Source organism: Lemur catta, chromosome 23 (genome assembly GCF_020740605.2).
Source record: "Lemur catta isolate mLemCat1 chromosome 23, mLemCat1.pri, whole genome shotgun sequence".
NCBI classification, from domain to species: Eukaryota; Metazoa; Chordata; class Mammalia; order Primates; family Lemuridae; genus Lemur; species Lemur catta.
Genome location: NC_059150.1, coordinates 4635276 through 4656646, shown reverse-complemented (window position 1 = coordinate 4656646; position 21371 = coordinate 4635276). Strand labels below are relative to the sequence as shown.

Genomic DNA, 21371 nt, shown 5'->3' with positions numbered 1-21371 from the left:
AGATGTCAGTAGGTACAGCTTTATTCTTGATGTTAAGAAATTTAAGTTAAGAGATTTTAAAAACAAAAGGTATCCATCCTTCCACTAGCAGAATAAGGTTGAATAGAAAATTCCCAAACTAGAGAGGGAAAGAGTAAGGAAAAATTGATTAATATTACAAAAGAAAATAAAGAGGAAAAAAATGTATAATGTATAAAATAAAATTAGTGTAGATCAATAATACTAGTGAGGAAAGTAAGCATGAATGTTTTCATAACACATGCTTAAAGCAAAATGTTTCTGAATGTTTAAAAAATAATGAGATAGCCAACGATACACAAAGTCAATGAGAACACAAGAAAAACCCCAGAGAAAGTAGAATTTAAGGCAAAATGCAATGGCTGGGAAATTGAGGGCATAAAGTATCCATCATATTTTTACAACAGTCATAAACTTTAAGACATTAAATAATATTACATCAAAATGTATAATGTGAGGCCAGGCGCAGTGGCTCACGCCAGTAATCCTAGCCCCCTGGGAGGCCAAGGTGGGAGGATCGCTTGAGCTCAGTAGTTTGAGACCAGCCTAAGCAAGAGCGAGACCCCATCTCTTAAAAAAAAAAAAAGTATAATGTGAAATACATAAAAAATTCACCAGTTGCCAAAACCACAAATGATATGGCAGAAGAGAAATTTGAAAATACTGCTCTTAGCTTTTGAAAGAATGAACTAAGATACAGAGATGGCAGCTTCTGGCAATGGCAAATTAGGTAACTTGGACCAACCCTCCTAGTAAGGACAACTAGATGCTGAACAAAAGATTAAAACGCTTGCTTGAAAGTGTAGGAGCACTAGCAAAGTATTAATAGCATAGAATGATGGCCCAAGATCTGGAAGAAAACAGATATGCTGACAGGTGAGCCATGCATTTGGGCCACTTTTGCCCTAGCAACACTTGCCAATCAAGAAAAGGCAGCTGAGAGGCTGAACACGGCTCGTGACAGCCTCATGAGATGTGGGGACAAAAGCTGGAGTCTAGAACTCACCACGATGGGGGCCCTGGTACTACCTCCCCTCCTCCTTTTGGAGGGTACATCCTAGGAGCAAGTCATCCATCTATTCCCTATACACCTCAGCCTGGCTTCCAGTCATCTGACTGACCCAGAAAAAACTCCAGTTTTGAAACTGGATTAAAGTTATTCCAGACTGCCAGCACCCTAGGCTTGCTAGGCTTGGAAGAAGCAAATAAAAAATTTTCTCTGGAAGAAAATGACATCATCCCAGCCTCAATTATTCCTACAAACAGTTTTGCAAGTCCAGTGTCCTGAACATATTAAAAAACAACTGAGGGCGTTCTGCCCCCACTTAGGAGGTAGAAAATCCTGAGAGAATGTGGCTCCCATTATAGCGTCGCACGCCAGCTGGAACACCTACAAACACTGCAGTTTTTAAAAGCCCATCAGAGAGCAGAGGCTGCAAACAAAAACAAAACAAATGGAAATAAATTAAAATTCCGGAAAGTGATGAGCCACTCCTAAGACATAAGAGCACCACAGCTGCTTCCGGAAGAGGGAGAGGAGGCCACCACTAACCTGAGTGGAAGGAGCCAGTGTGGGCTGCACGATGGGCCAGAGTCCCAGGGAGCCCCAGCCACAGAGAACCTGCACCTGCTCAGCAAACCTTTCCCTGCACCTTCCCAGAGTGTGAAGGTTGGAACAGAGGATGGAGAGTAGAGGGAAAGAGCTGAGTGACTCTCTCCTGCTCAGGCAGACACACACGTAGGGTCTGTTGGGGCAGTGCAGTTAACGGAGAGAAGCCCTCTGAGCAACTGGGCCCTCAATGAGGCTGCCTGAGACGGGACAGGACAGGAGAGCTGAGGGACCTTCCTGAGGTAGAAGGTCAGACGCGGCGTCTGCTGGAGCTGGGAGCCGGGAAGAGCTGAGCAAGCTGCTTGCAACACTCTGTTCTTGCCTCCACGGCGAGGGGCAGGGAATCAGGGTGGAGAGAGAGACCCTGAAGCCCAGAAGGCCAGGGGTTGGACGGCAGAGCAACGAACCTCCCCAAGGATCCAAACGCCAGCAGCCAGTCTTTAAAGCCAAGTGGTATATTCCCACAGTTCAAAAAGCTAGCAGCTGGATTATGGAGCATGAAGAAATTTCTGGAATCTCTCTGGTACTTCCTGAAGGGAAGGTTCTCATCCTGCCTCAGATCATTTGAAGCCAGTGGTAACCTAAAGCTGTACCAAGCCCAGTCCCACCTCAATTATATATCAGACTGCCTCAGTCCGCCACTCTAACAGCCCGACAGAGGAAGACGTATGCCCTTTTCTAAGTCTGTGTTGTATTCACTTAAGTCTCTACTGTTCTTTTACACACAATGTCTGGCATTTAATAAAAAAATTATAAGCGAATTAAAAAAGACATAGTCAATAGAAGCAGCACCAACACATAGCCCAGGTGTCAGAATTATGAGACAGGAACATTAAAATAACTATAAGTATGTTAAAATATCTAGTCGAAAGTGTAGGCAATATGCATGAGTAGTTGGGGAATTTCAAAAGAGACATAAAAACTATAAACAAGAGCACAAAGAAAAATGCTAGAAGTTATAAATATTACATTAGAGATAAAAAGTGCATTTGATGGGCTTATCAGCAGACTGGAAACAGCAGAGGAAGGAATCATGTGAATTTGAAGACAAGTCAATGGAAGTTATCCAAACTAAAAAACACCATAACAGAAATAATAATAATGAAGCTTGAAATATTGTGAGAATTACAAAATGTGGCACAGAGACACAAAGTGAGCACATGCTGTTGGAAAAATGGCACCAATAGATACGTTTGACACAGAACTGCCACAAACATTCAATTTGAAAAAAAAAATACAGTATCTACAAAGCATAATAAAGCAACATGTAATAAAATGAAGTATGTCTGTAGTAAAAGAAAAAACTATCAGTCAAGAATGATAGATCTGGCAAAACTGTCCTTCAGAAACAAAGATGAAATTATGACTTTCGAAGATAAATAACATTTGAAGGAGTTTATCGCCACCTGTCTTGTCCTACAAGAAATGCTGAAGGGAGTCCTTCAAGTTGAGGTAAAGGGATGATAAAACTAAAAACCATATGACAATATAAAACTCCCTGGTAAACATAAATATGTAGATAAATATAGAATTCTGAAATATTATAACATAGGCATGTAAATCACTCTTAAATCTGGTATAGAATTTAAAAAACAAAGCATAACAAATAATTATAAATCTATATTAATGGACATGCAATATAAAAAGACATCATTTGATTCATCAACAACATTTAGGCAAGGGAGTAGACATAAAAAGAAACAGAATTTTTATATATAATTGAAGCTACATTGTTATCAGTGTAAAATATATTGTTATTAATATGATATTAACAATGCTAATTCTTGTCTTCTATCTGAAAGTGTAAATCCTCACTTGTCCCGATGGTCCTGAACCCTACAGCTGAAATTACTCACTTGATGATTGAGAATGGAAGAGTGGTTTTGTTTCCAGTCCAAAGCCAAATTTCTGTGGGGAATTCTAGATAAGAATTCTAGCCAGGGAAAGTGTTATACCATCTTTTTATTACTTTCCCCCAGGGAGGAGACAGTGTGTCTATGGAGAAATCTAATTACAACTTTCTTTGCTTTTTTTTTGAAATACAAAGGGACAGATTTCTTGCTAATTTGTCTATGGAGACACACACATGTAAAAGAACAGGAAAACAAGTAAGCAAATGTGCAAGCAGGCTTTCCAAATTAAGGGATTTAATCAGGAAACCATCATGTGACTCATAAAAAGTAAATTGTTATAACATTAAAATGTTTTGCTTTTTGTCATTGCAATAGTATCTACAAAAAAATCTACAGAATGTAAATGCTATTGGTTGAATGTTGTTTGTCCCCACTGAAACTCATGGCGCCCAGTGAAAGGGTGTTGAGAGGTGGTGGGAACTTTGACAGGCCATTTGGATCATGAGAGATCTGCTCTCACGAAGGGAGTCAATTCTCGCTCTTCAGAGACTGGATTACTTCCTTTTTCTATCTTATTGCATTAGCCAGGGCTTCCAGTACAACACTGAATAGGAATGGTAAGAGAGGACATCATTGCCTTGCTCCCAATTTGTTCCCTCTTATTACGTGGAGAAAAATCTAGTTTCTTACAACTAAATATATTCATTGTAGGGTTTTTGTAGATGTTCTTTATGAAGTTGAGGAAGTTCCTCTCCATTCCTACTTTTCTAAGAGTTTTTGTCATGAATGGGTATTGGATTTTGTCAAATGCTTTTTCTGAATCTATCCAGATGGTCATATGATTTTTCTTCTTCAGCCTATGGATGTGATGGATTACATTAATTGATTTTCAAATGTCGAGCCAGCCTTGCATACCTTGAATAAATCCTACTTGCTTGTGGTTTATAATTCTTTTTTTTACAGTCTTGGATTTGATTTGCTAATATTTTGTTGAGGATTTTTATGTCTAAGTTCATGAGATATATTGGTCTGTAATTTTTCCTTCTAGTAATGTTTTTATCTGGTTTTGGTATTAGGGCAATGAGAATCTCACAGAATAAGTTAGGGAGGGTTTTACTCTGCTTCTATTTTCTGGAAGATGTTGTAGAGAATCAGTATCATTTCTTCTTTAAACATTTGATAGAATTCACCAACAAACCCATTTGGCCCTGATATTTTCTTTTTTGGAAGCTTATTAATTACTGATTCAGTTACTTTAATACATATAGGCCTATTCAGATTATCTATTTCTTCTTGTATGAGTTTTGGTAGCTTATGTCATTCAAGGAATTGATTCAATCGATGGGAATAAAGTTGTTCATAATATTCCTTCATTATTCTTTTAATATCTACAGGATCAGTAGCGATGACCACTCTTTCATTTCTGATATTGGTAATTTATGTCTTCTTTTTTTCTTGGTTATCCTGGCTAGAGGTTCATCAATGTAATTGATGTTTTCTAAGAATCAGCTTTGAGTTTTATTGATTTTCTCTACTGATTTCCTCTTTTCAGTTGCATTGGTTTCTGCTCTATTTTTTATTTATTTTTTCTACTTGCCTTAGGTTTATATTGCTCTTCTTTCTCTAGTTTCCTAAGCTGTAAGTGCCAGGGGCTTCTGTTTTCTCTAGTTTTGTTTGGCTGGTTGGGTTTTTTTCTCCCTGTTGTCTTTGGGTTCCCCTTAAAACTCCCTAAATGGGGTCTGTGTCTTGTCACCCTCTCAGTTGTAGTCCATTGTTATACTGGAGCCCTGTTGATGGGGTGGAAAATTGTTGGGGAGGGCAAGTGTTCTATCATTTTATGATTAAATCTCAGTTTTTTAGTGGACCTGAGTCTCTGGGCTGTGACCTTCAAAATAATTTCTTAGCCTTTGTGTTTTCTCTTTCTTACATGAGATAAAGCCAGTGGCTTTTCCCGCATGCAAGATAAGACTCTGGTAAAGTACTTTCCCTCGGAGGGCAAGCCTTTGCTACGGGGGCATATTTCAAAACAATGACTTTTTTCCGTGTGGGTAACATGAGGATATTTTTTTCCAACTTTCAATATGAGAACCTGGTGAGAACTCTGGAGGTAAAACCCACAGAAGGGTGTTTCTAGAAAGGATCCCCAGGAGCTTTTGACTTCCCAGCTAGTTCACACTCAGCCTCCAGCGATTCATCTCTGTTGCCATTTGAGCATTCCTGCCAGTTTATTAAAAACTGTAGAATCGATTAGTAAATACATGAGCTAGTTTCCTTTAAAAAAGGAACGAAATAAACAAAGCCTTGGCAATGCCAATTTTTAAAAGGAAAGCACTTCAATACCTAGGTGTTAGAGTGAGAATGTACATAAGTGCACAAGGACACAATGCACGGTGTGTCCTTCCAGGCCCAGCCCGGCCCGGCCCCCATCAGAGCCTGTGACCACACATCCCATGATGATCTTGGGGAGCCCACAAGAGAGGAAGAAGCTTACTCAGAGTCACTCAGCCAGTGGGCAGGGAGTAGGTGGAAGCCCCAGAAATAGAAGCCTATGCACAGCCCCCAAGTGGGATCTGAGGAAACCCAGGGCCACGATGCCCCTACAAGAACATTTCTTGCACCAGCCCTCCCTGCCGAGCTCCCCAGAGGCCGGGAAGAATCCATCTCAGGGGGACCAGCAGGCCCTGGTCCAAGGCCCTTGAGTGATAAGAAGTCCCAGCTTCAAAAAATTTGGGGGAAGTTAATAAAAATCTCAGGGCTCATGGTGGGGACCAAAAATTCTCCCTTCCAGCGACAAGAAGCTAAAGTGACTCAGAAGTGGTTGTACCACTCAGGGGATTTGCATTTTGAGAAATGACGCCAGTGAAAAGCAGTGCTTAACCCTGCAGGCTGGAAGCTCCACAGGAACAGGGACTGTGAATTCATCTTAAGGTCTCCAATGCCTGGCAAGCACCTGTTACCTAGAAAGTATGCAACGAAGAAGCATATCAACACATGTGGAAGTGTACGACACAATACCGCAGACTATGGGGCAATGTTGCACAGCAGAGCTCTAGAGCTTGTTCATCTTGCTTGACTGACACTTTATGCCCATTGATTAGTATCAAGTGAGTTTTGAGAATAAGAGTAATGTACACTCATTGTTAGTGGGTGGACTATAATCTCGTGAGGATAGAAAGTCAGAATTCCCAGGACGCTCTGACTTCTCCCAGTTCCTTCTGTTCCTTTCAGTCTTTCCCGTGGGACTCTTTCCTCTTAAGTCTGGGGATCTGGCTTTTCCTCCGTGTGCAACAGTGAGTCATTAAAAGCCAGCTGGAAGCTCTGGGGGCTTGGTTGGCATCTTATCTGAGGGTCCCACCTTGGAGTGATGGAGAGGGACACGGCTGTCATCTTGGTTTTGGTAGTCTGGGTTTCCCTTAGAAGCTGCAGGTTTTCCAGGGACCCTGGACTTCATGCATGCACCAGACATCGTCTGCAGACAGTGTAAACAATATGCACCCACCTAGGTCCTGTGGTGAGTTGAATGGTGGCCCTCCCAAGACACCTCCACCCGAATCTCAGAAGGTGACCTTATTGGAATAAAGGTCTTTGTGGCTGTAAGGAGGGTAAGGTCTCAAGATGAGATCATCGTGGATTAGAGTGACCTGATGAGAGACAGGAAGGAGAAGACATGCAGAGACAGCGGGGAGAAGGCCACGCGGAGACGGAGGCAGCAGAGATGGGATGGTGCTGCCACAGGCCAAGGGATGCCAGGGGCCATCGAAGGCGGAAGATGCAGGAGGGATTCTCCCCTGCAGGAAGCGTGGCCCTGCCCACACCTTGACCTCCGGCTTCTGACCCCCTAAACTGTAAGAGAATAAATTTTCGTTCTTTTAAATCACTCAGTTTGTGGTCATTTGTTCCAGTAGCCCTAGGAAACTAACACGGGTGTGCTTGATTCTTCATAAGAAACATAAGCATTGAAAACTATTACTAAACACAGTTGCTATTTATCATTATGAATTTTTCTCAATCGATGGATATAAAAATATTACTATCATGTGGATAGTAATAAAATATTACCACCATGGAAAATAAGTTATATTTGCAATCCCATTATCTTACAGATGGGGAAACTGCAGTCCAGAGAGGGCAGTGGAGAAGCCACGGGACTGGTCTGGAACCCGGCGCCCTGGCCCCTGGGGCCTTCCTCCTCCTCCCTTACAGTCTTGGCAACTCACACAAAGAAAAATCAGAGTCATGGTCATCCAACAGGATGTGTAGAAACACTTCCCACTTTCCTCTCTTTGCCTCCCAGTTTGACAGCACTAAGAGTCCCGTGTACAGCCTGTGATGGTTCCAGAAAAGCAAGAATTTCTAAAGGCCATTGTGTCAGTTTTGGCCATTGTGTCAGGTTTGCCCAATCCATGCTATTTGACATTCTACCCCTCCCCACTCCTCCCCCAGCCCCCCTCTCTCCTCCCTCTGTCCCCTGATTTCAACACTCCTGGCTGTGGCAGGACAGGGCGGCCAGATAAGAACAGAGCAGGACTGGAAAGCGGGTCTGCACGGGCGGAGCCTGCCACCGAGCCACATCATGGCGGGGTCTGTGGCCTGGGCAGGTGAGCGGCACTGTGAGGGAGAGTGGGCGGGGCCTCAGGAGCCTGGAGAGGTGGGGAGATGTGTGACCAGTGGCTCCTTGCCACCATCTGCAAGGAAGCAGAGGGCTCAGGAGAACTTCGGAGGGTCGTTCGATCCCTCTCCCTGCCTCCTGGCTCTCAGTCCCTTGACTACCTTTCCTGTGGGCCCCCCTCAGGCTCTTTCAGCCCGAGAGCCTTTGTGTTGCAAGGGAAGTCTTTTCTCAACAGGCTGAAGATGACTTTTCTCCTTCTGTCCTGGAAGACCAGAGCAGTGAGGGCCCTGCACTGGCTCCTTTTGTCTTTCCCATGTCGTAGGTCCCTACTTTTGGCCTTATCCAAGAAGCACCCACTGCTACGAGATTCTTCCCCAACCCCATGTTGGTTGTCCTGCAAGAGGGCAGCCTGGGGGCCGTGACCCCAGCGTCCTTGAAAATGTTCATGCAGGTTCTAGTAGGTTAATAGGCCACTACGTGAAAGGAATCTCTGAAGGAGTTCTGCTGGGCCCTAGATGTCCAAGGATGCTGGGGACACAGTCAGGCAGTGGAAGCAGCAGAGAACCATCAATGGTGGGAGCAGAGGCACAGGGGCTGTGGCAGGAGATGGACTCTCCTGGTCTAGCCCCTCCAGCTTGGGTCTTGCCAGCCCCAGAACAAGTTTTCCTCTTGTTCCAAAAGAGAAGCTTTCGCTCTAGATTGCTTGCAAGTCAGCAGCTTTTCCACAATCTTCGTAAATCCACACCAGCCTCCACTGAGGCTCTAGCAATGGGGCAGCTTCAGCCCATGGAACTTTCCATCAGCTTCTGGGACCAGCACAGGCCGGGAAGGGGCCCCCACTGTCTGGCCTGGGTGAAAGGATGGACACAGTGCCCTCCTGGGTCCCTTCTGGAAGGAGAAAGCTTGTGTATGAAACCACCCTGAAACCAGCCCTCCCTGACCACCTCCGTCTCTGTCAGCCACGGGGCCTAGGAAGGTGAAAATGACGTGTAACCTCGGCCTTCTCTCTCGTGTTGCCTCAGGTTTCACGGTGCTCCTGGTGGTCCAATGGGGTAAGTGGCATCTTTCTTGAGGCTGGTCCTTGGTCCCCTCAGCCCCTGCTCTTGGCTCTGCTACATTCCCCCAGACACCTCTCCCCAACTCACCCCCAGCCCAAGAGCTCTTGCGAGATTTCAGTGGGCTCTTCTCCAAAGCTCAGCCCCTGCAAACGCCTCCTTCCCCCAGCAGCCCGGCCTCACTCCTCGCAGGAAGATCCTTGACTCCTTATCGACTGACTGAACTCCTGCACGTCCATGGGGCCGGCTTACATGCCACTCTCTCAGGTCATTTCTGAGGTCACTCACTCCCACCTCTGCTCTCGCAGCACCTGGACACATTTTACAGTACGTGTCACAGGGTCTGTAATTGCTGGCGGAGGCGTCTCGCCACCAGACTCTGAGCCACTGGAGATAGGGACCTAAGTCTTCCCCAGCAGCGTGTCCCCAGCCCCTTAGTGCGGAACACACACCTGTTCCTATATCTGTTGAACTGGTGGAATGTGGGGCGTGGCAGAAAAGAAGGGGCCCCTTCTTGTGCTGAACAGAAAAGAGACCTCTGAGGTTCAGCAACTCGGACTCCCCAGTGCCTCTCCCATCCCATCCTGCTCTCTGGGCACCAGCGGCCCTGGGATTTCCAGCCCTCAGACCCTCGTCCCATGGCTGCTGCCCCTTCAGGCTGGGCTGTGGTCCTGGGCGCACCTTTCCCCTCTCAGTCTCACCAAAGCCCACGGAAGTCGCAAGCCTGGGGAACACAGGGAGGCCGAAGATCCCTCAAAAAGCCTGAGTCCGGGCCACTTCTGGGCTTTGCCGAAGCGCAGTGGCGATAATAAGGCTTTGTGTGGACTAAGGGTTAACACATGTGAAGCACCTAGAACGGAGCTTCCTCTATACCTCGCTCTTCTAATTGTCTCACACGTGCAGTCATGTGCTGTGTAACAAAGTTTCGGTCAACAAAGGACCTCACATCTGACAGTGGCTGCATGGGATTACAAGGGAGGTGAAAATTTCCCATTGCCTAGTGATGCCGTAGCACAATGACTTAATGCCTTTATGCTTAGTGTAGCCTACAGAGGGTGTAAAGTCTACAGCCGTGTACGGTGACACCCTGGCCCCCCACACCCACTCACCACTCACTGACACCCAGAGTAGCTTCCAGTCCTGCAAGCTCCATTCATGGTCAGTGCCCTCTGCAGGTGCACCATTTTTTACCTTTTATACTATATTTTTACTGTCCATTTTCTATGTTGCGATGTGTTTAGATATACAAAGACGCATCATTGTGTTACAGTGGCCTACGGTATTCAGGGTGGTACCTTGCTGTACAGGTTTGCAGCCTAGGAGCACCAGGCTGTACCACATGGCCTGGGGGTACAGCAGGCTGTACCATCTGGGTTTGTGTAAGTGGGTTTGTGTAAGTGCACTCTGTGATGTTCACACGATGACAGAACTGCCTAATGATGCATTTGTCAGAATATCCCCTACCGTTAAGCAATGTGTGACTGTATTACCTTTTAGCCTCCGCAGTAAGTCCACTGAGGCACACTGTGTGAGGTGCAATGGTTGTACCCATTTCACAGAGAAGGAAGCAGAGTCACACAGCTAGCACGTTGCAGAGTTGGGATTTCAGCCCAAGCACTGAGATTCCACTTTACTGCCTCTATAGTACAAAAATCCGCACATGACATTTGTTATATGACATGAAATGATAGAAGAAGAGCCTCCTGGCTCCTTCCTACATGGTCTGGGGGATGTATTCTCCGGAATCGCCTCCTTCCTCCTCCTCCTCTGAGGAGTTCACCCGTCCTCCGGTACCACTGCAGCCACCCTCAGCCCCTGCCAGCGTCTCCCCCCCAGGTGACCACTGGTTAGGGTCGGTGACTACCCAAGAGCTCTTCCTTCTCCTGCCCTGGAGCCGTCTGTGTGCCCAGGGTTGGCCCTTCATGTCCCTGGGTTTGATTGGGGCCTGAGCTTTCTCTTCCTGAAACCCTCCTACTGCTGCTTCTCACACTTCTGCCCCTCCTCCCCCTCCTCACTGGCCACGAGGGGGCTGGAGAGGGTCCAGAGCTACCCTGTTGGGGCAAAGGGAAGTCCCAGGGTCTACATGCCAGCTCCAGTTTAAACTCACTGCTCCACCAAGCCCCTGGCACTAAATGTTGACTCACACAAACCACACCACCATAGAACGTGAGACCAGACAAGTCCCCAGAGCCCACACAGCCACTTCTGGCAGCTGCAGGGACGAAGACCAGCGTTATGCTTTCTGCTGTCCCACAGAGCTGACCAGACTGGGGGCCAGCACCACCAGACACCCCCCTCCCCGAACAGGGTCCCATCCCCCAAGTCCTCCCACACCCCGCAGAGACGCAGTGCCTTTTCCTAGATAAAGTAAGCTCTTTACTAGAATCTTAGCGGTGATACTGATAAACACAGATTCTCCACAAGGGATAACAAGCAAATGAAGTGAATGCAAACCACAAGCCTAAGGAAACATAAACCCAGGCCTGTAATGGGGGTCTCTTCTCTGCTATTTTGTGTATTTGCGTGTTACATAACACGCGGCAGTATTCCGAGCCATGTCTGCAAAGCCTTGCCCCGTTCCTGCAGCAGGTGAGCACACCGTGCTGAATCCCCTCTGGGCCTTGCTCTGGGGCTGCCTTCTGGGCGGCCTCGGGGCCTGGAGAGGAGCGCCCACCTCGGGGACACGGGGCCTGCCTGCCAGACCCGGCCCTGGGACTTAGGCTCTGAGCCTAGCCACTTTTGGGGGTGTCAAGGGTTAAGAGACTGGTCCTAGCCGCCCTGCTCTGGCCTCCTAGTGGCCGTGCTGAGTGGGACCGGTCTGCAGCTCTCACGCCTCAGCTTCCTTACCGGAGAGATGACGATGGTCCCCCTCTCAGACGCTCTGAGCATCCCATGACCGGCCCCTGGAAATGCTTTCCTAACAGCGAGGTGCTACCAGACAAAAGCAAACACCATTTCTGACTGCCGGTCCCGCAGCTTAGCCCAGGTGTATAAGAAGGACACGGGGCACCGCCTGCCCTGGGATGGACGCCCCCGTCCCCAGCAGGCCCTTCTGACAGCCGTGTCTTTTCTTCGCCCCACTGGCCAGGCTCTGCTGCAAAACTGGTCTGCTACTTCACCAACTGGTCCCAGTACAGAGAGGGGGCAGCTCGCTTCTTGCCCAAGGACGTGAACCCCGACCTGTGCACCCACCTTGTCTACGCCTTTGCCGGCATGAACAACCTCCAGCTCAGCACCACCGAGTGGAGTGACGAGGCTCTCTACCAGCAGTTCAACGGGCTGAAGAAGATGTGAGCCGCAGCGGAGGAGGGGGGACGGGAGGCGGAGGGGACAGATACCTCCTCCTCTCAGAGCCAGAAACCTCCCCCAGCGCTGCCGTCCCGCCACAGGCCTGCTGCGTGGCTTTGGGCAAGTGGGATCACCTGTGGGCTTCCCTGTGCTTAACGGAAGGCGGGATAGATCCGGGATCCTAAAGGGCCCAGTCTAGGTCTAAGTGGAACCCGGATAGTGAAACTCTTCCCCTCTTCCAGGAATGCCCTTCCTCCTCCTGAAATCTACTCATCCTGCATCTCAAGTGTGAAAGTCACCCACACAAAGCCTCTGAGGACCCGCCCCAGTTGCTTGCTTCCTGAATGCCCTGTGTCTGCACACACGAGCTGTGTGTGTCTCCCCGTTTAGACAGGAGTTCCCCGAAGTCAGGAACCTGTCTTTTCTCTCCCAGGCTACAGCTTTCCCAGGAGTGCTCAGTACAGGCTCTGCACACAGGGATTGTTATACATTCCCACCGCTGACCCCCGCCCCACCCCATCACCCCTACCAGCCCTGGGAGCTGGCCCCTAACTTCTGCCGTGCCTGTTGTCTTTCCCAGGAATCCCAGGCTGAAGACTCTGTTAGCCATCGGGGGCTGGAACTTTGGCACTCAGAAGTGAGTCGACTGTGGCACCCGTGTGGCAGAGCCCCTGGATGGGGACCTGGAACACTGACCAGAGAGAGCCCTGGTCAGGGAATCGGGCCAGGTTAATCGGTGGCCACGGGGAGGGGAGAGGGAGGGAAGCTGCTCTCTGGGGGCTGACTGTCCTTGTGGGTCCTTGGTGCCCCACCAGGAGGGCAGCGGGGAGTGGGCTTAGCTCCAGGCTGTTCCAGACCCAGTCTTGCCAGAAGCACAAGGTCTAAACACAGCACAGAGAGTTCTGACCTCTCCAGGCCTCAGTCTCCTCCTCTCTGAAATGGGAAGAGGGAGGGTCTTAACTAATCCTAGACAACATAGAGTCTATGTTTTCTGAGCTCTGAAATGGGATATCTTGTCTGAGAAAGAAATTTTGTTCCACTTCTGGGTGTAACAGGTAGTCTGTGAGATTGAGCTTGGATGCCAAAATATTGGCATTTCTGGGACCTGTTGGATGATTTATGGAGATGCTGGACAGTCTTCCTAAAATTTTTTTGGATTATCAACCCTTTTGAGAATTTTGATGAAAGTTCTGACTCATCTTCCCAAAATAATGTTTATACACAGATTTTTCACTGAAATGCAGGGATTTTTAACCTGGCATCCCCAGGCACATGGGCCCCACTTAAGAACTGCTGCTACTAATTAAATTAAATTGTAAATTAAAACAATAACCTAAAATAGGATCAGTCTGTAAAGAACTTAGGACCCCCAAGAAGTCCAGAGACTCTCGCAGGGCCACTGAGGCAGGGGGCTCCTGGGGCAGCCCAGGGTTTTTGAAGAGTCTGGACTAGTGACAATAGCACAATGCACTCTACAGACGGGAGTTAGAGGAAAGACGACCGGGTTAACCTTCAGGAAACTAAAGCAGTGGGCTCCCCAGGCCACCAGGCCTTTGCTAACCCTGCTGCGCTTCTGTCTTCCTCTTCATCGTACAAAACTGGTAAACTTCCGCAGGGAAGCTGGACTCCCAGGGAGCCAATGTGGCCCGGTGGTGTTGATGTTTAGGGGTAGAAAGTGCTTCTAGATGGTCCGTTTCCCTTAACCAGATCCATAACGCACTAGCAATACCCCAGCAGCCTCCAAAGCAGCCCTCCCAGTGCTGGAGGAGGCCTGGAACCAGGAACACCAATATCTGGCGGGGGGTGGGGGGGTGTTCCGCTTGCCTCTGGGCAGGAGAGTGGCCTTGTCCGGCCCGAGGCAGGCCCATGCTCCCCTCCACCACCTCCCAGGTTCACAGAGATGGTGGCCACAGCCAGCAACCGCCAGACTTTCGTCAGCTCAGCCATTGCGTTTCTGCGCAAATACGGCTTTGATGGCCTTGACCTTGACTGGGAGTTCCCAGGAAGCCGGGGGAGCCCTGCCGTGGACAAGGAGCGCTTCACGGCCCTGGTGCAGGTACGGCCGGGCAGGGCAGGGCCACCAGGCTGCCCAGGCACCCGGAGCACGTGGGTGCTGCTCTGCCCCTAGGGTCAGCGGTTCCACGTTCCAGCGGCACAAATCAGGCCGCTGGTCAGTGTTCAGGCTCCTGCGAGTGAACATCTGTCTACGTGGGACAGACGGGGCCTGCCTGGGGCCTGCCTCTGTGTTTACTCAAAGCTGCCCCCACAGGACTTGGCCGACGCCTTCCAGAAAGAAGCCCAGACCTCGAGGAAGGAACGACTCCTCCTGAGTGCAGCCGTCCCAGCCGGGCAAGCCGTTGTGGAGGCCGGATATGAGGTGGACAAAATTGCCCAGTGAGTCTCGGGCACACGAGCTGCACCTGTGGCCTCTGAGGTGGGAGAGGCCGGGGCAGACTGAGCTCCCTGGGAGCAGAGCAGGTGCTCAGGTGCAGGGTGTGATTTGGGAGCCCCTCCATGCGCCAGCAAACCTAGGCGGGGTGTGCCCACTGTGTCTGCTTTTCCACCCTGGGACCTCTGCCACCCTCCCTGGGAACTCACTGTCAGAGTGAAAACACCCCTGGGGGGGGCAACAAGCCCCCAGCATCTCCAAGAGAACGGGTCGTCCAGACCCTTGCTCCTCAGTGCGGTGTGTGGACCCGCAGCCCCACACCACGTGGGTGCTTGTTAGAAATGGGGACTCTCGGGCCCCCCCAGGTCGCTGAGTAAGAGCCTTCATCCCAATGGGATTCCTGGGCAATTTGTGTGCACACTAAAGTTTAAGAAACTGAGCTAGAGGTCTTTCCAAAATAGCAAAATAGCAAGAGGTTTCCTGAGTGGAACAGGGAGGGGCTGAGGGTGCTGGCGGGACCGTGGGGCGAGGATGCCGAGACATGAGCCGCCAGCCCCTCAGTTTGAATGAGAACTGCCGCAATGAGCGGGGCTCCTGGGGGTGCTGTCTACGTCATCGTCCACAGAGCCAGAGGGGAGCCCGCCACCCTGCCTCGGACCACAGCGGTCCCTCCTGGGCCATGCACCATGGGGTGGGGGTGAGGAAGGAGGGCTCCCCCCCCATCACATGCCTCCCCGCCTCTGTCTGTGCCCCTTGCAGGAACCTGGATTTCATCAGCCTTATGGCCTATGACCTCCACGGCTCTTGGGAGAAGGTCACAGGACATAACAGCCCCCTCTACAAGAGGCAGGGAGAGAGTGGGGCGGCGGCCCGGCTCAACGTGGTAGGTGGCTGCAGGGAGGAGGCAGGACCCCCCTGTCCTGCAGGTCCTGTCTGGTAGCCTCTTCTGAACGTCAAGGCCCTAATGGAAAAAAAAGAAAAGATACAAGAAAATGCACAGGGAACTAAGAAACCGGAAGTTTTTGTTTCTTTGCATGTTTGTTTTACTTTCCTGTTCCATGCCACTGCTGAGGGTGACCTCACTTCTGTGGAGCGTCTTGGCTGAGAGTAGACACAGCAAACCGATGTGATGACATCGGACAAGTGGCTGATTGGGGAGCCCCCTTGTCTGCAGCCAGCGTGGCTCCTGCTTCCTTTACGGCCCCCCACATGTTGCCTTCACGACAGTGGGCAGACTTTTGCTCCCTGGTCACCGGTTGACCTTCTGGAAGGTGTTTTCAGGGGTGAGAGCCTTCCCAAGTTGAGAACATCCCAGGGTTGTCACTCAGGACAAAACCACCCCCAGCCCCTGCCCGGGTCTTCCTACTGAGCAAGCTAGATACTTTTTACAAACCCACTCTATATTTTAAAAGCCAGGAATAACCATATTATTTCTCTTTCTTCAAACAAACAGCAACAAGAAGCCCTAAATTAGAATGCTTTTTACTCTGGGGGAGCCTGCATCTCTGTGTGTCAGCTGGAGTGGGACAGATTTTACTTTCTGGCTCTTTCACAAATAAAGCACACGCCTGTGGGCTGGGGAGTCAAGTTTCACACCGAGCCCGACCGACCCCTGCAGCCCCATGGAGAACTGTGTGGGTTCTGGAGGAAGCAGTCTCCCTGCAGAGGCCCAGTGGGAAACACACAGAGACAGGCCGCTGAGGGGCGAGTGGGGTTGGCGTCCCACCAGCACCCTGCTGGCCATGCCGCTTGCCTGGATCCACCGAGGAAGGGAGGCCCCCTTCTTCCTACAAAGAGTCCTTCTGCTTGCTACACGGTGTGTCTGGGGACGGCTTCTGGCCAGAAGGGTGACTTTTCCCAACTTGCACAGAAGTGCCATGTAAGTTAGGAAAGGCCCTGACCTCAGAAAGCCCCAGTCTGGTGGTAGATTAACTATGTAGACTGGTAAAAAGAAACTATCAATTGATATAAGGAAAACTGTTCTTTACGTAAGCGCTAAGTGGATACGGCGTAACTAGACCTGATACAACGAGGGCAGCTTCTTGGGGAAAGTGAGCCACACTCCTGGCTCGAGGGGAGCATCTTCATTATTTATTTATTCGACATACTCACACTGGGCACCTCACGCCACAGGCCTAGGGTTCTGTGTTAAGTAATAGGTGATCAGGAGAAGGTCTTGTTCAGAGGGGCTGAGAAAGCCTTTGTTCTATTTGAGCATCTGTCAGGCACTGTTCTAGGCACTGGGGATACACAGATAAATAAAACAGATCCAATTGCCTGCTCTTACACTCAGGGTGAAACCTAAAACCACAACAGAAATAGTGATGATGGTCCTAGCTGCTCTTCACTGTGTGATGCTAGGCCTTATACACATTATAGCCTTCAGTTCTTACAGTGCCCTTGGGGATGGATATTTTCATTATTTCCGTTTTACAGAATGGAAACCCAAGGCCCAGTGAGGTTAAATAGGTTGCTGAGTAAGTAAGGCAGGGACCTGTGTCTTTGTTCACGGATGCATCCCAAGCTTCTAGGACAGAGCCCGGCACACGGTGGGCCGTCAGCGCAAACTCGTTCAGCGAATGGCTGTCTGATTCCAAAGCCCATGCTCTTTGGCTCCCGCGCCATGCACCTTCTTTCACTGGGGTTGAGGGTCCAGGACAGGCTCTAAAGAAGATGGGGTAGGGCTGGAATATTCATGAAGGCCCTTGAAGCTCCAGCTGAGGAGTCCCTGCCCTCCTAGCTCTGTCTCTGGAGCCCCCCGTCTTAGGCCACCAGAGCCAGGCTGAGGGCAGAGAGAAGCCCTGCCCTGCCCCTTCTCCACCGCCAGGATGCTGCCGTACAGCTGTGGCTGAAGAAGGGGACCACCGCCAACAAACTGATCCTCGGCATGCCCACCTACGGACGATCCTTCACTCTGGCCTCCTCCTCAGACACGGGGGTGGGGGCCCCAGCCACAGGGCCTGGCAGCCCCGGCCGCTTCACCAAGGAAGCCGGGGTGCTGGCTTACTATGAGGTAGGAAACCCGCAGCCACCCTGGGTATTGTGGGGGGCAGGGGCTGCCTGGGAATGGGGAGGGCTCCTTCCCCCATGTTGCTGGGCGAGGATGCCAGGCACAGAGAGTTCTCCAGGTGAATCGCACCTCATTTAGTCCATCTCGGGTGTATCCTTAAGGGCAGGTGCCTCAAGCTGAGTCCAGGGTTCTCCATCATTCGATCTAGAACCTCCTAGATTCTCCAGCCTTCCTCAGAGAGGAATTTTCCAATCCCTAGTCTCCTGCCGGTGGGGAGGGCAGGAGCCTCCCTCCTCCGCCCCAGCGCTCTGCTCCGCTCCCACAGGTCTGCTCCTGGCAGGGGGCCACCGTGCACAGGATCCAGGACCAGAAGGTGCCCTACATTGTGCAGAACAACCAGTGGGTGGGCTTTGATGACGTGGACAGCTTCAAAGCCAAGGTGAGGCTCAGCCCTGCTGGGAGAGGGGTGGTCCTGGGCGGTCGAGCCTGTCGGTGACAGGAGTAAGCACATCCAGAACCTCCTTCCTGGGGTGGGGGGTCTCCTTTTAAATGTCCCGACATTTACAAATCTCCACGTGATAGCATTTTGCACCTTTACTACCTATTGACTGAGAAAAGACACAATGACAAAAAGATTGCTCTACACTGAGTAGCATTCTCGAAACAATTTGTATTTTATTAAATACTATGCAAATTCTATAGACATAGGAGGAGGAGAAATATGTGCGGTGAGGCATATGGTTTTATTCAGCCCATTGGCAATATTTGTTCAAATTATAGGCCTTTGGATTTACTTATAAGACCCCCTCTTCCTTCCTGCCCATATTGGTGGCCCAAAGCTTGAAGGCATTTATTTGTGTTGGTGACACTCTCCCCCGTGAGAGGGTTAGCTTATCCAGACATCCCACCTCAGTCATCGCATGTGACGACTGTGGCAGGTTCTAGAGGTGGAGACAAAGTGCTCTGGGAGAATCAAGGGGGGAGTGTGATCCTGGCCGGGGAGACAGGAGACGGTGTCATGGCAGAAGGGCTTGTCTGATAAGTCTCCAAGCATAGAGGGTTGGCACTCTGGGGGGGAGGGCACTGCCCAAGCAAAGACATGGTGGAGAAGAAAGTGGAGGATGGACTCTGAGAACAAGGTGCTGGCCCCCGAGCAGGGGTGGACACAGAAAGGGAGGCAGCTGGAGGGGGAGACTGGGGCCAGCCAAGGGTCCAGACCACCTCTACCCCTCCAGCCCCCAGCCCCACTCCTAGGGTGAGCCCCATGGCCCCTGGCAGGGTTCAGGGACAGAAAAGCCCACTCAGAAGGAACACACAGCTGTGCCCTCAGGAAGCCTCCGGAATCTGGCAGAGGAGAGATGGCTCTCGGGAAGGACAAAGACATAAAGACAAGGAAGCAAAACTTGACTCAGATCTTTTAGGAAACTCTGTCATTCCCTGTGCTAACTGCACTTATCACAACCGGCAGTTGGAAACCTCAAATAAAGCAACGTGGCCCAGAAATGACCAGGGTCTGAAGGCTTCCACCTTAGGGAGTCACACACCTGACACTATTCCTCCCCTTCCCCTGCCCCCCACCCCAGGCTGTGCTTATGTCAGGACGAAGGGACTACAAAAGGGCTGATTCCCAGCAGGGTCAGGGCTCAGGCCCGAGGGTGCTGGAGAAGGCCCCAGTCCAGAGGAGGAAGCCGGGCTGTGGGGCTGGCGAGGCTGAGCTCACCGGGCTCCTCCGCCCGCCTCTCCTGCCTGCGTAGGTCGCCTATCTGAAGCAGAAGGGGCTGGGTGGGGCCATGGTCTGGACACTGGCCCTGGACGACTTTGCTGGCTCCTTCTGCAACCAGGGCCGCTACCCGCTCATCCAGACGCTGCGGCAGGAGCTGAGTGAGTGAGGGGCCAGGGCCCAGGGGCAGAATTTGGAGGTGGAAGACAAACAATGAACCATGCTGGGTCCTTCTGAGGAAGTGACTTTGCCTCAACACTATGATTTCCCAAGTTTCGTGCACTCCCAAGAGCGAAGGAAACTGTCGAAACAATTCTCTTTTTGCTGTCTTCTTTCTTTTCCTGGTTGCAGCAATGCCTGCCCGGGGTGTTGTAACCGTGGCTTCCCTCCAGAAGGCCCTCGGCCGGGCAGGCGTAGCTTGCTCCTCTCTTATCAGGGAGAAAGCATGCCCGCGGCCTGCAGAGCGGGACCCCTGCCTCCCCTCACCGGCACGTGGTTGGGCTTTGCCAGCGTATATGGCCAGGGACCGCCTGTTACTGCGGAGCTCAGCTGCGCCCCAGCTGTGGTGGCTGCCGTCTGGCTGTTCTCTGCCTGGGGCACCTGGTTGTGCTCTGCCCGTAGGGTGCGGGATGCTGGGCTGCTGCCTGCCTGTAGTGACTGCCTGTGTGCTCGGCCTGCAGGTTTGGGATTTCTTGGGGGAGCCTTGGTTGCATCTTCCCTGTCTTCCCAGGTCTTCCATATGCGCCTTCAGGCCCCTCAGAGCCTGAAGTTCAAACACAGGGTCTGCCCTCTGAACCTGAGCGTGGCCCCGACACTGGACAAGGCACCTTCTGCAAGGGCAAGGCTGACGGGCTCTACCCCGACCCCCAGGAACGGTCCAGCTTCTACAGCTGTGCAGGGGGGCAGCTGTTCCAGCAAAGCTGCCCGGCAGGCCTGGTGTTCAGCTCCTCCTGCACCTGCTGCACCTGGAATTGAGTCCCCAAGGCCGGGCCTGGGATCACACTACAGCCCCCGCCTCCGCTTTCCTGGGGACTCTCTGGCTCCTGCCCACCTCACTGTGGTCTTTCCATGTCCAGGCTTTCTGCTCTCAGCCTTCGCTTCCTTCCTTCCTTCCGAGTGTTCGGGCGGCCTCTTTGACTTGCAAAATAAATCTTTGGTTTGCATGGGCGATGTGGTGACTTAAGAGGCTCTCTAAGCGCACTGTTGACTCCCTGGGGAATCAAGAGGGGAAGCTGGCACGAGGCACGCACAGGTCAGAGCCAGATGGGAAGGTGGTCGGGTCAGGATGTGCCAGCCCCTAGGCAGGTCTCGCATCAACAAGTCCCCAGTCCAGTGGGCAGCACACACGCGATGGCATCTGCAGCACGGCCAGGTGCGACACATCCACTGCTCGTTGGCTCCAAAGCCTTTAGAGACAGGTGTTATTCCCAAGATGCACACCAGATGGCAGCAGAGAAGAGCTTGTCCCTGCCCTAAGTGCTCGCCGGCGTCCGCTCCGCGTCAGGACTTCTTTACACTCCAGGAAGTCCTTGCCACCCCCAGCTGTTGCCCAGGCCAATTCTAAACTGATCTGGGGGATCAAGGTTCTGGGGTATCAAGCTGGGGAAATTCTTCCCATTTTCTGAAACAGATGTGTCAAAGCAACTCACGCACTCCATGAATATTCGGTAGCAGTCATCAGTAAAGCCATCTTCGCTCAACGCTTTTTGGGGGGATGATTTGTAACTGCTGATCTAATATCTTTGGTGGCTACACGACCATTGCATTTACTGTTTCTCCTTGAGTAGGTGGAGGCCGAAACTCTCTGTCCCTCCCTAGGC

General features: G+C 50.8%; 1 protein-coding gene across 4 annotated transcripts in view; it reads left to right on the top strand.

The window, feature by feature from the left end:
• The window catches only part of CHIT1 (chitinase 1), a 34796-nt gene extending 14078 nt beyond the window's left edge, over positions 1–20718 (top strand). Inside the window, exons 1-11 of one of the 4 annotated variants that reach the window (XM_045536283.1) lie at positions 7964–8078; positions 9112–9141; positions 12233–12434; positions 13013–13069; positions 14323–14488; positions 14702–14826; positions 15581–15704; positions 17649–17834; positions 18157–18270; positions 19586–19712; positions 20282–20718. In XM_045536283.1, the coding sequence (XP_045392239.1) occupies positions 8054–8078; positions 9112–9141; positions 12233–12434; positions 13013–13069; positions 14323–14488; positions 14702–14826; positions 15581–15704; positions 17649–17834; positions 18157–18270; positions 19586–19712; positions 20282–20526 (1401 nt within the window). In that variant the 5' untranslated portion in view covers positions 7964–8053 and the 3' untranslated portion in view covers positions 20527–20718. Of the gene's footprint in view, positions 1–7963; positions 8079–9111; positions 9142–9394; positions 9472–12232; positions 12435–13012; positions 13070–14322; positions 14489–14701; positions 14827–15580; positions 15705–17648; positions 17835–18156; positions 18271–19585; positions 19713–20281 lie in introns of those variants that run through there. The other 3 variants (XM_045536284.1, XM_045536286.1, XM_045536285.1) reach the window with 3 other exon arrangements.
• The last annotated feature ends 653 nt before the right edge of the window (positions 20719–21371 follow it).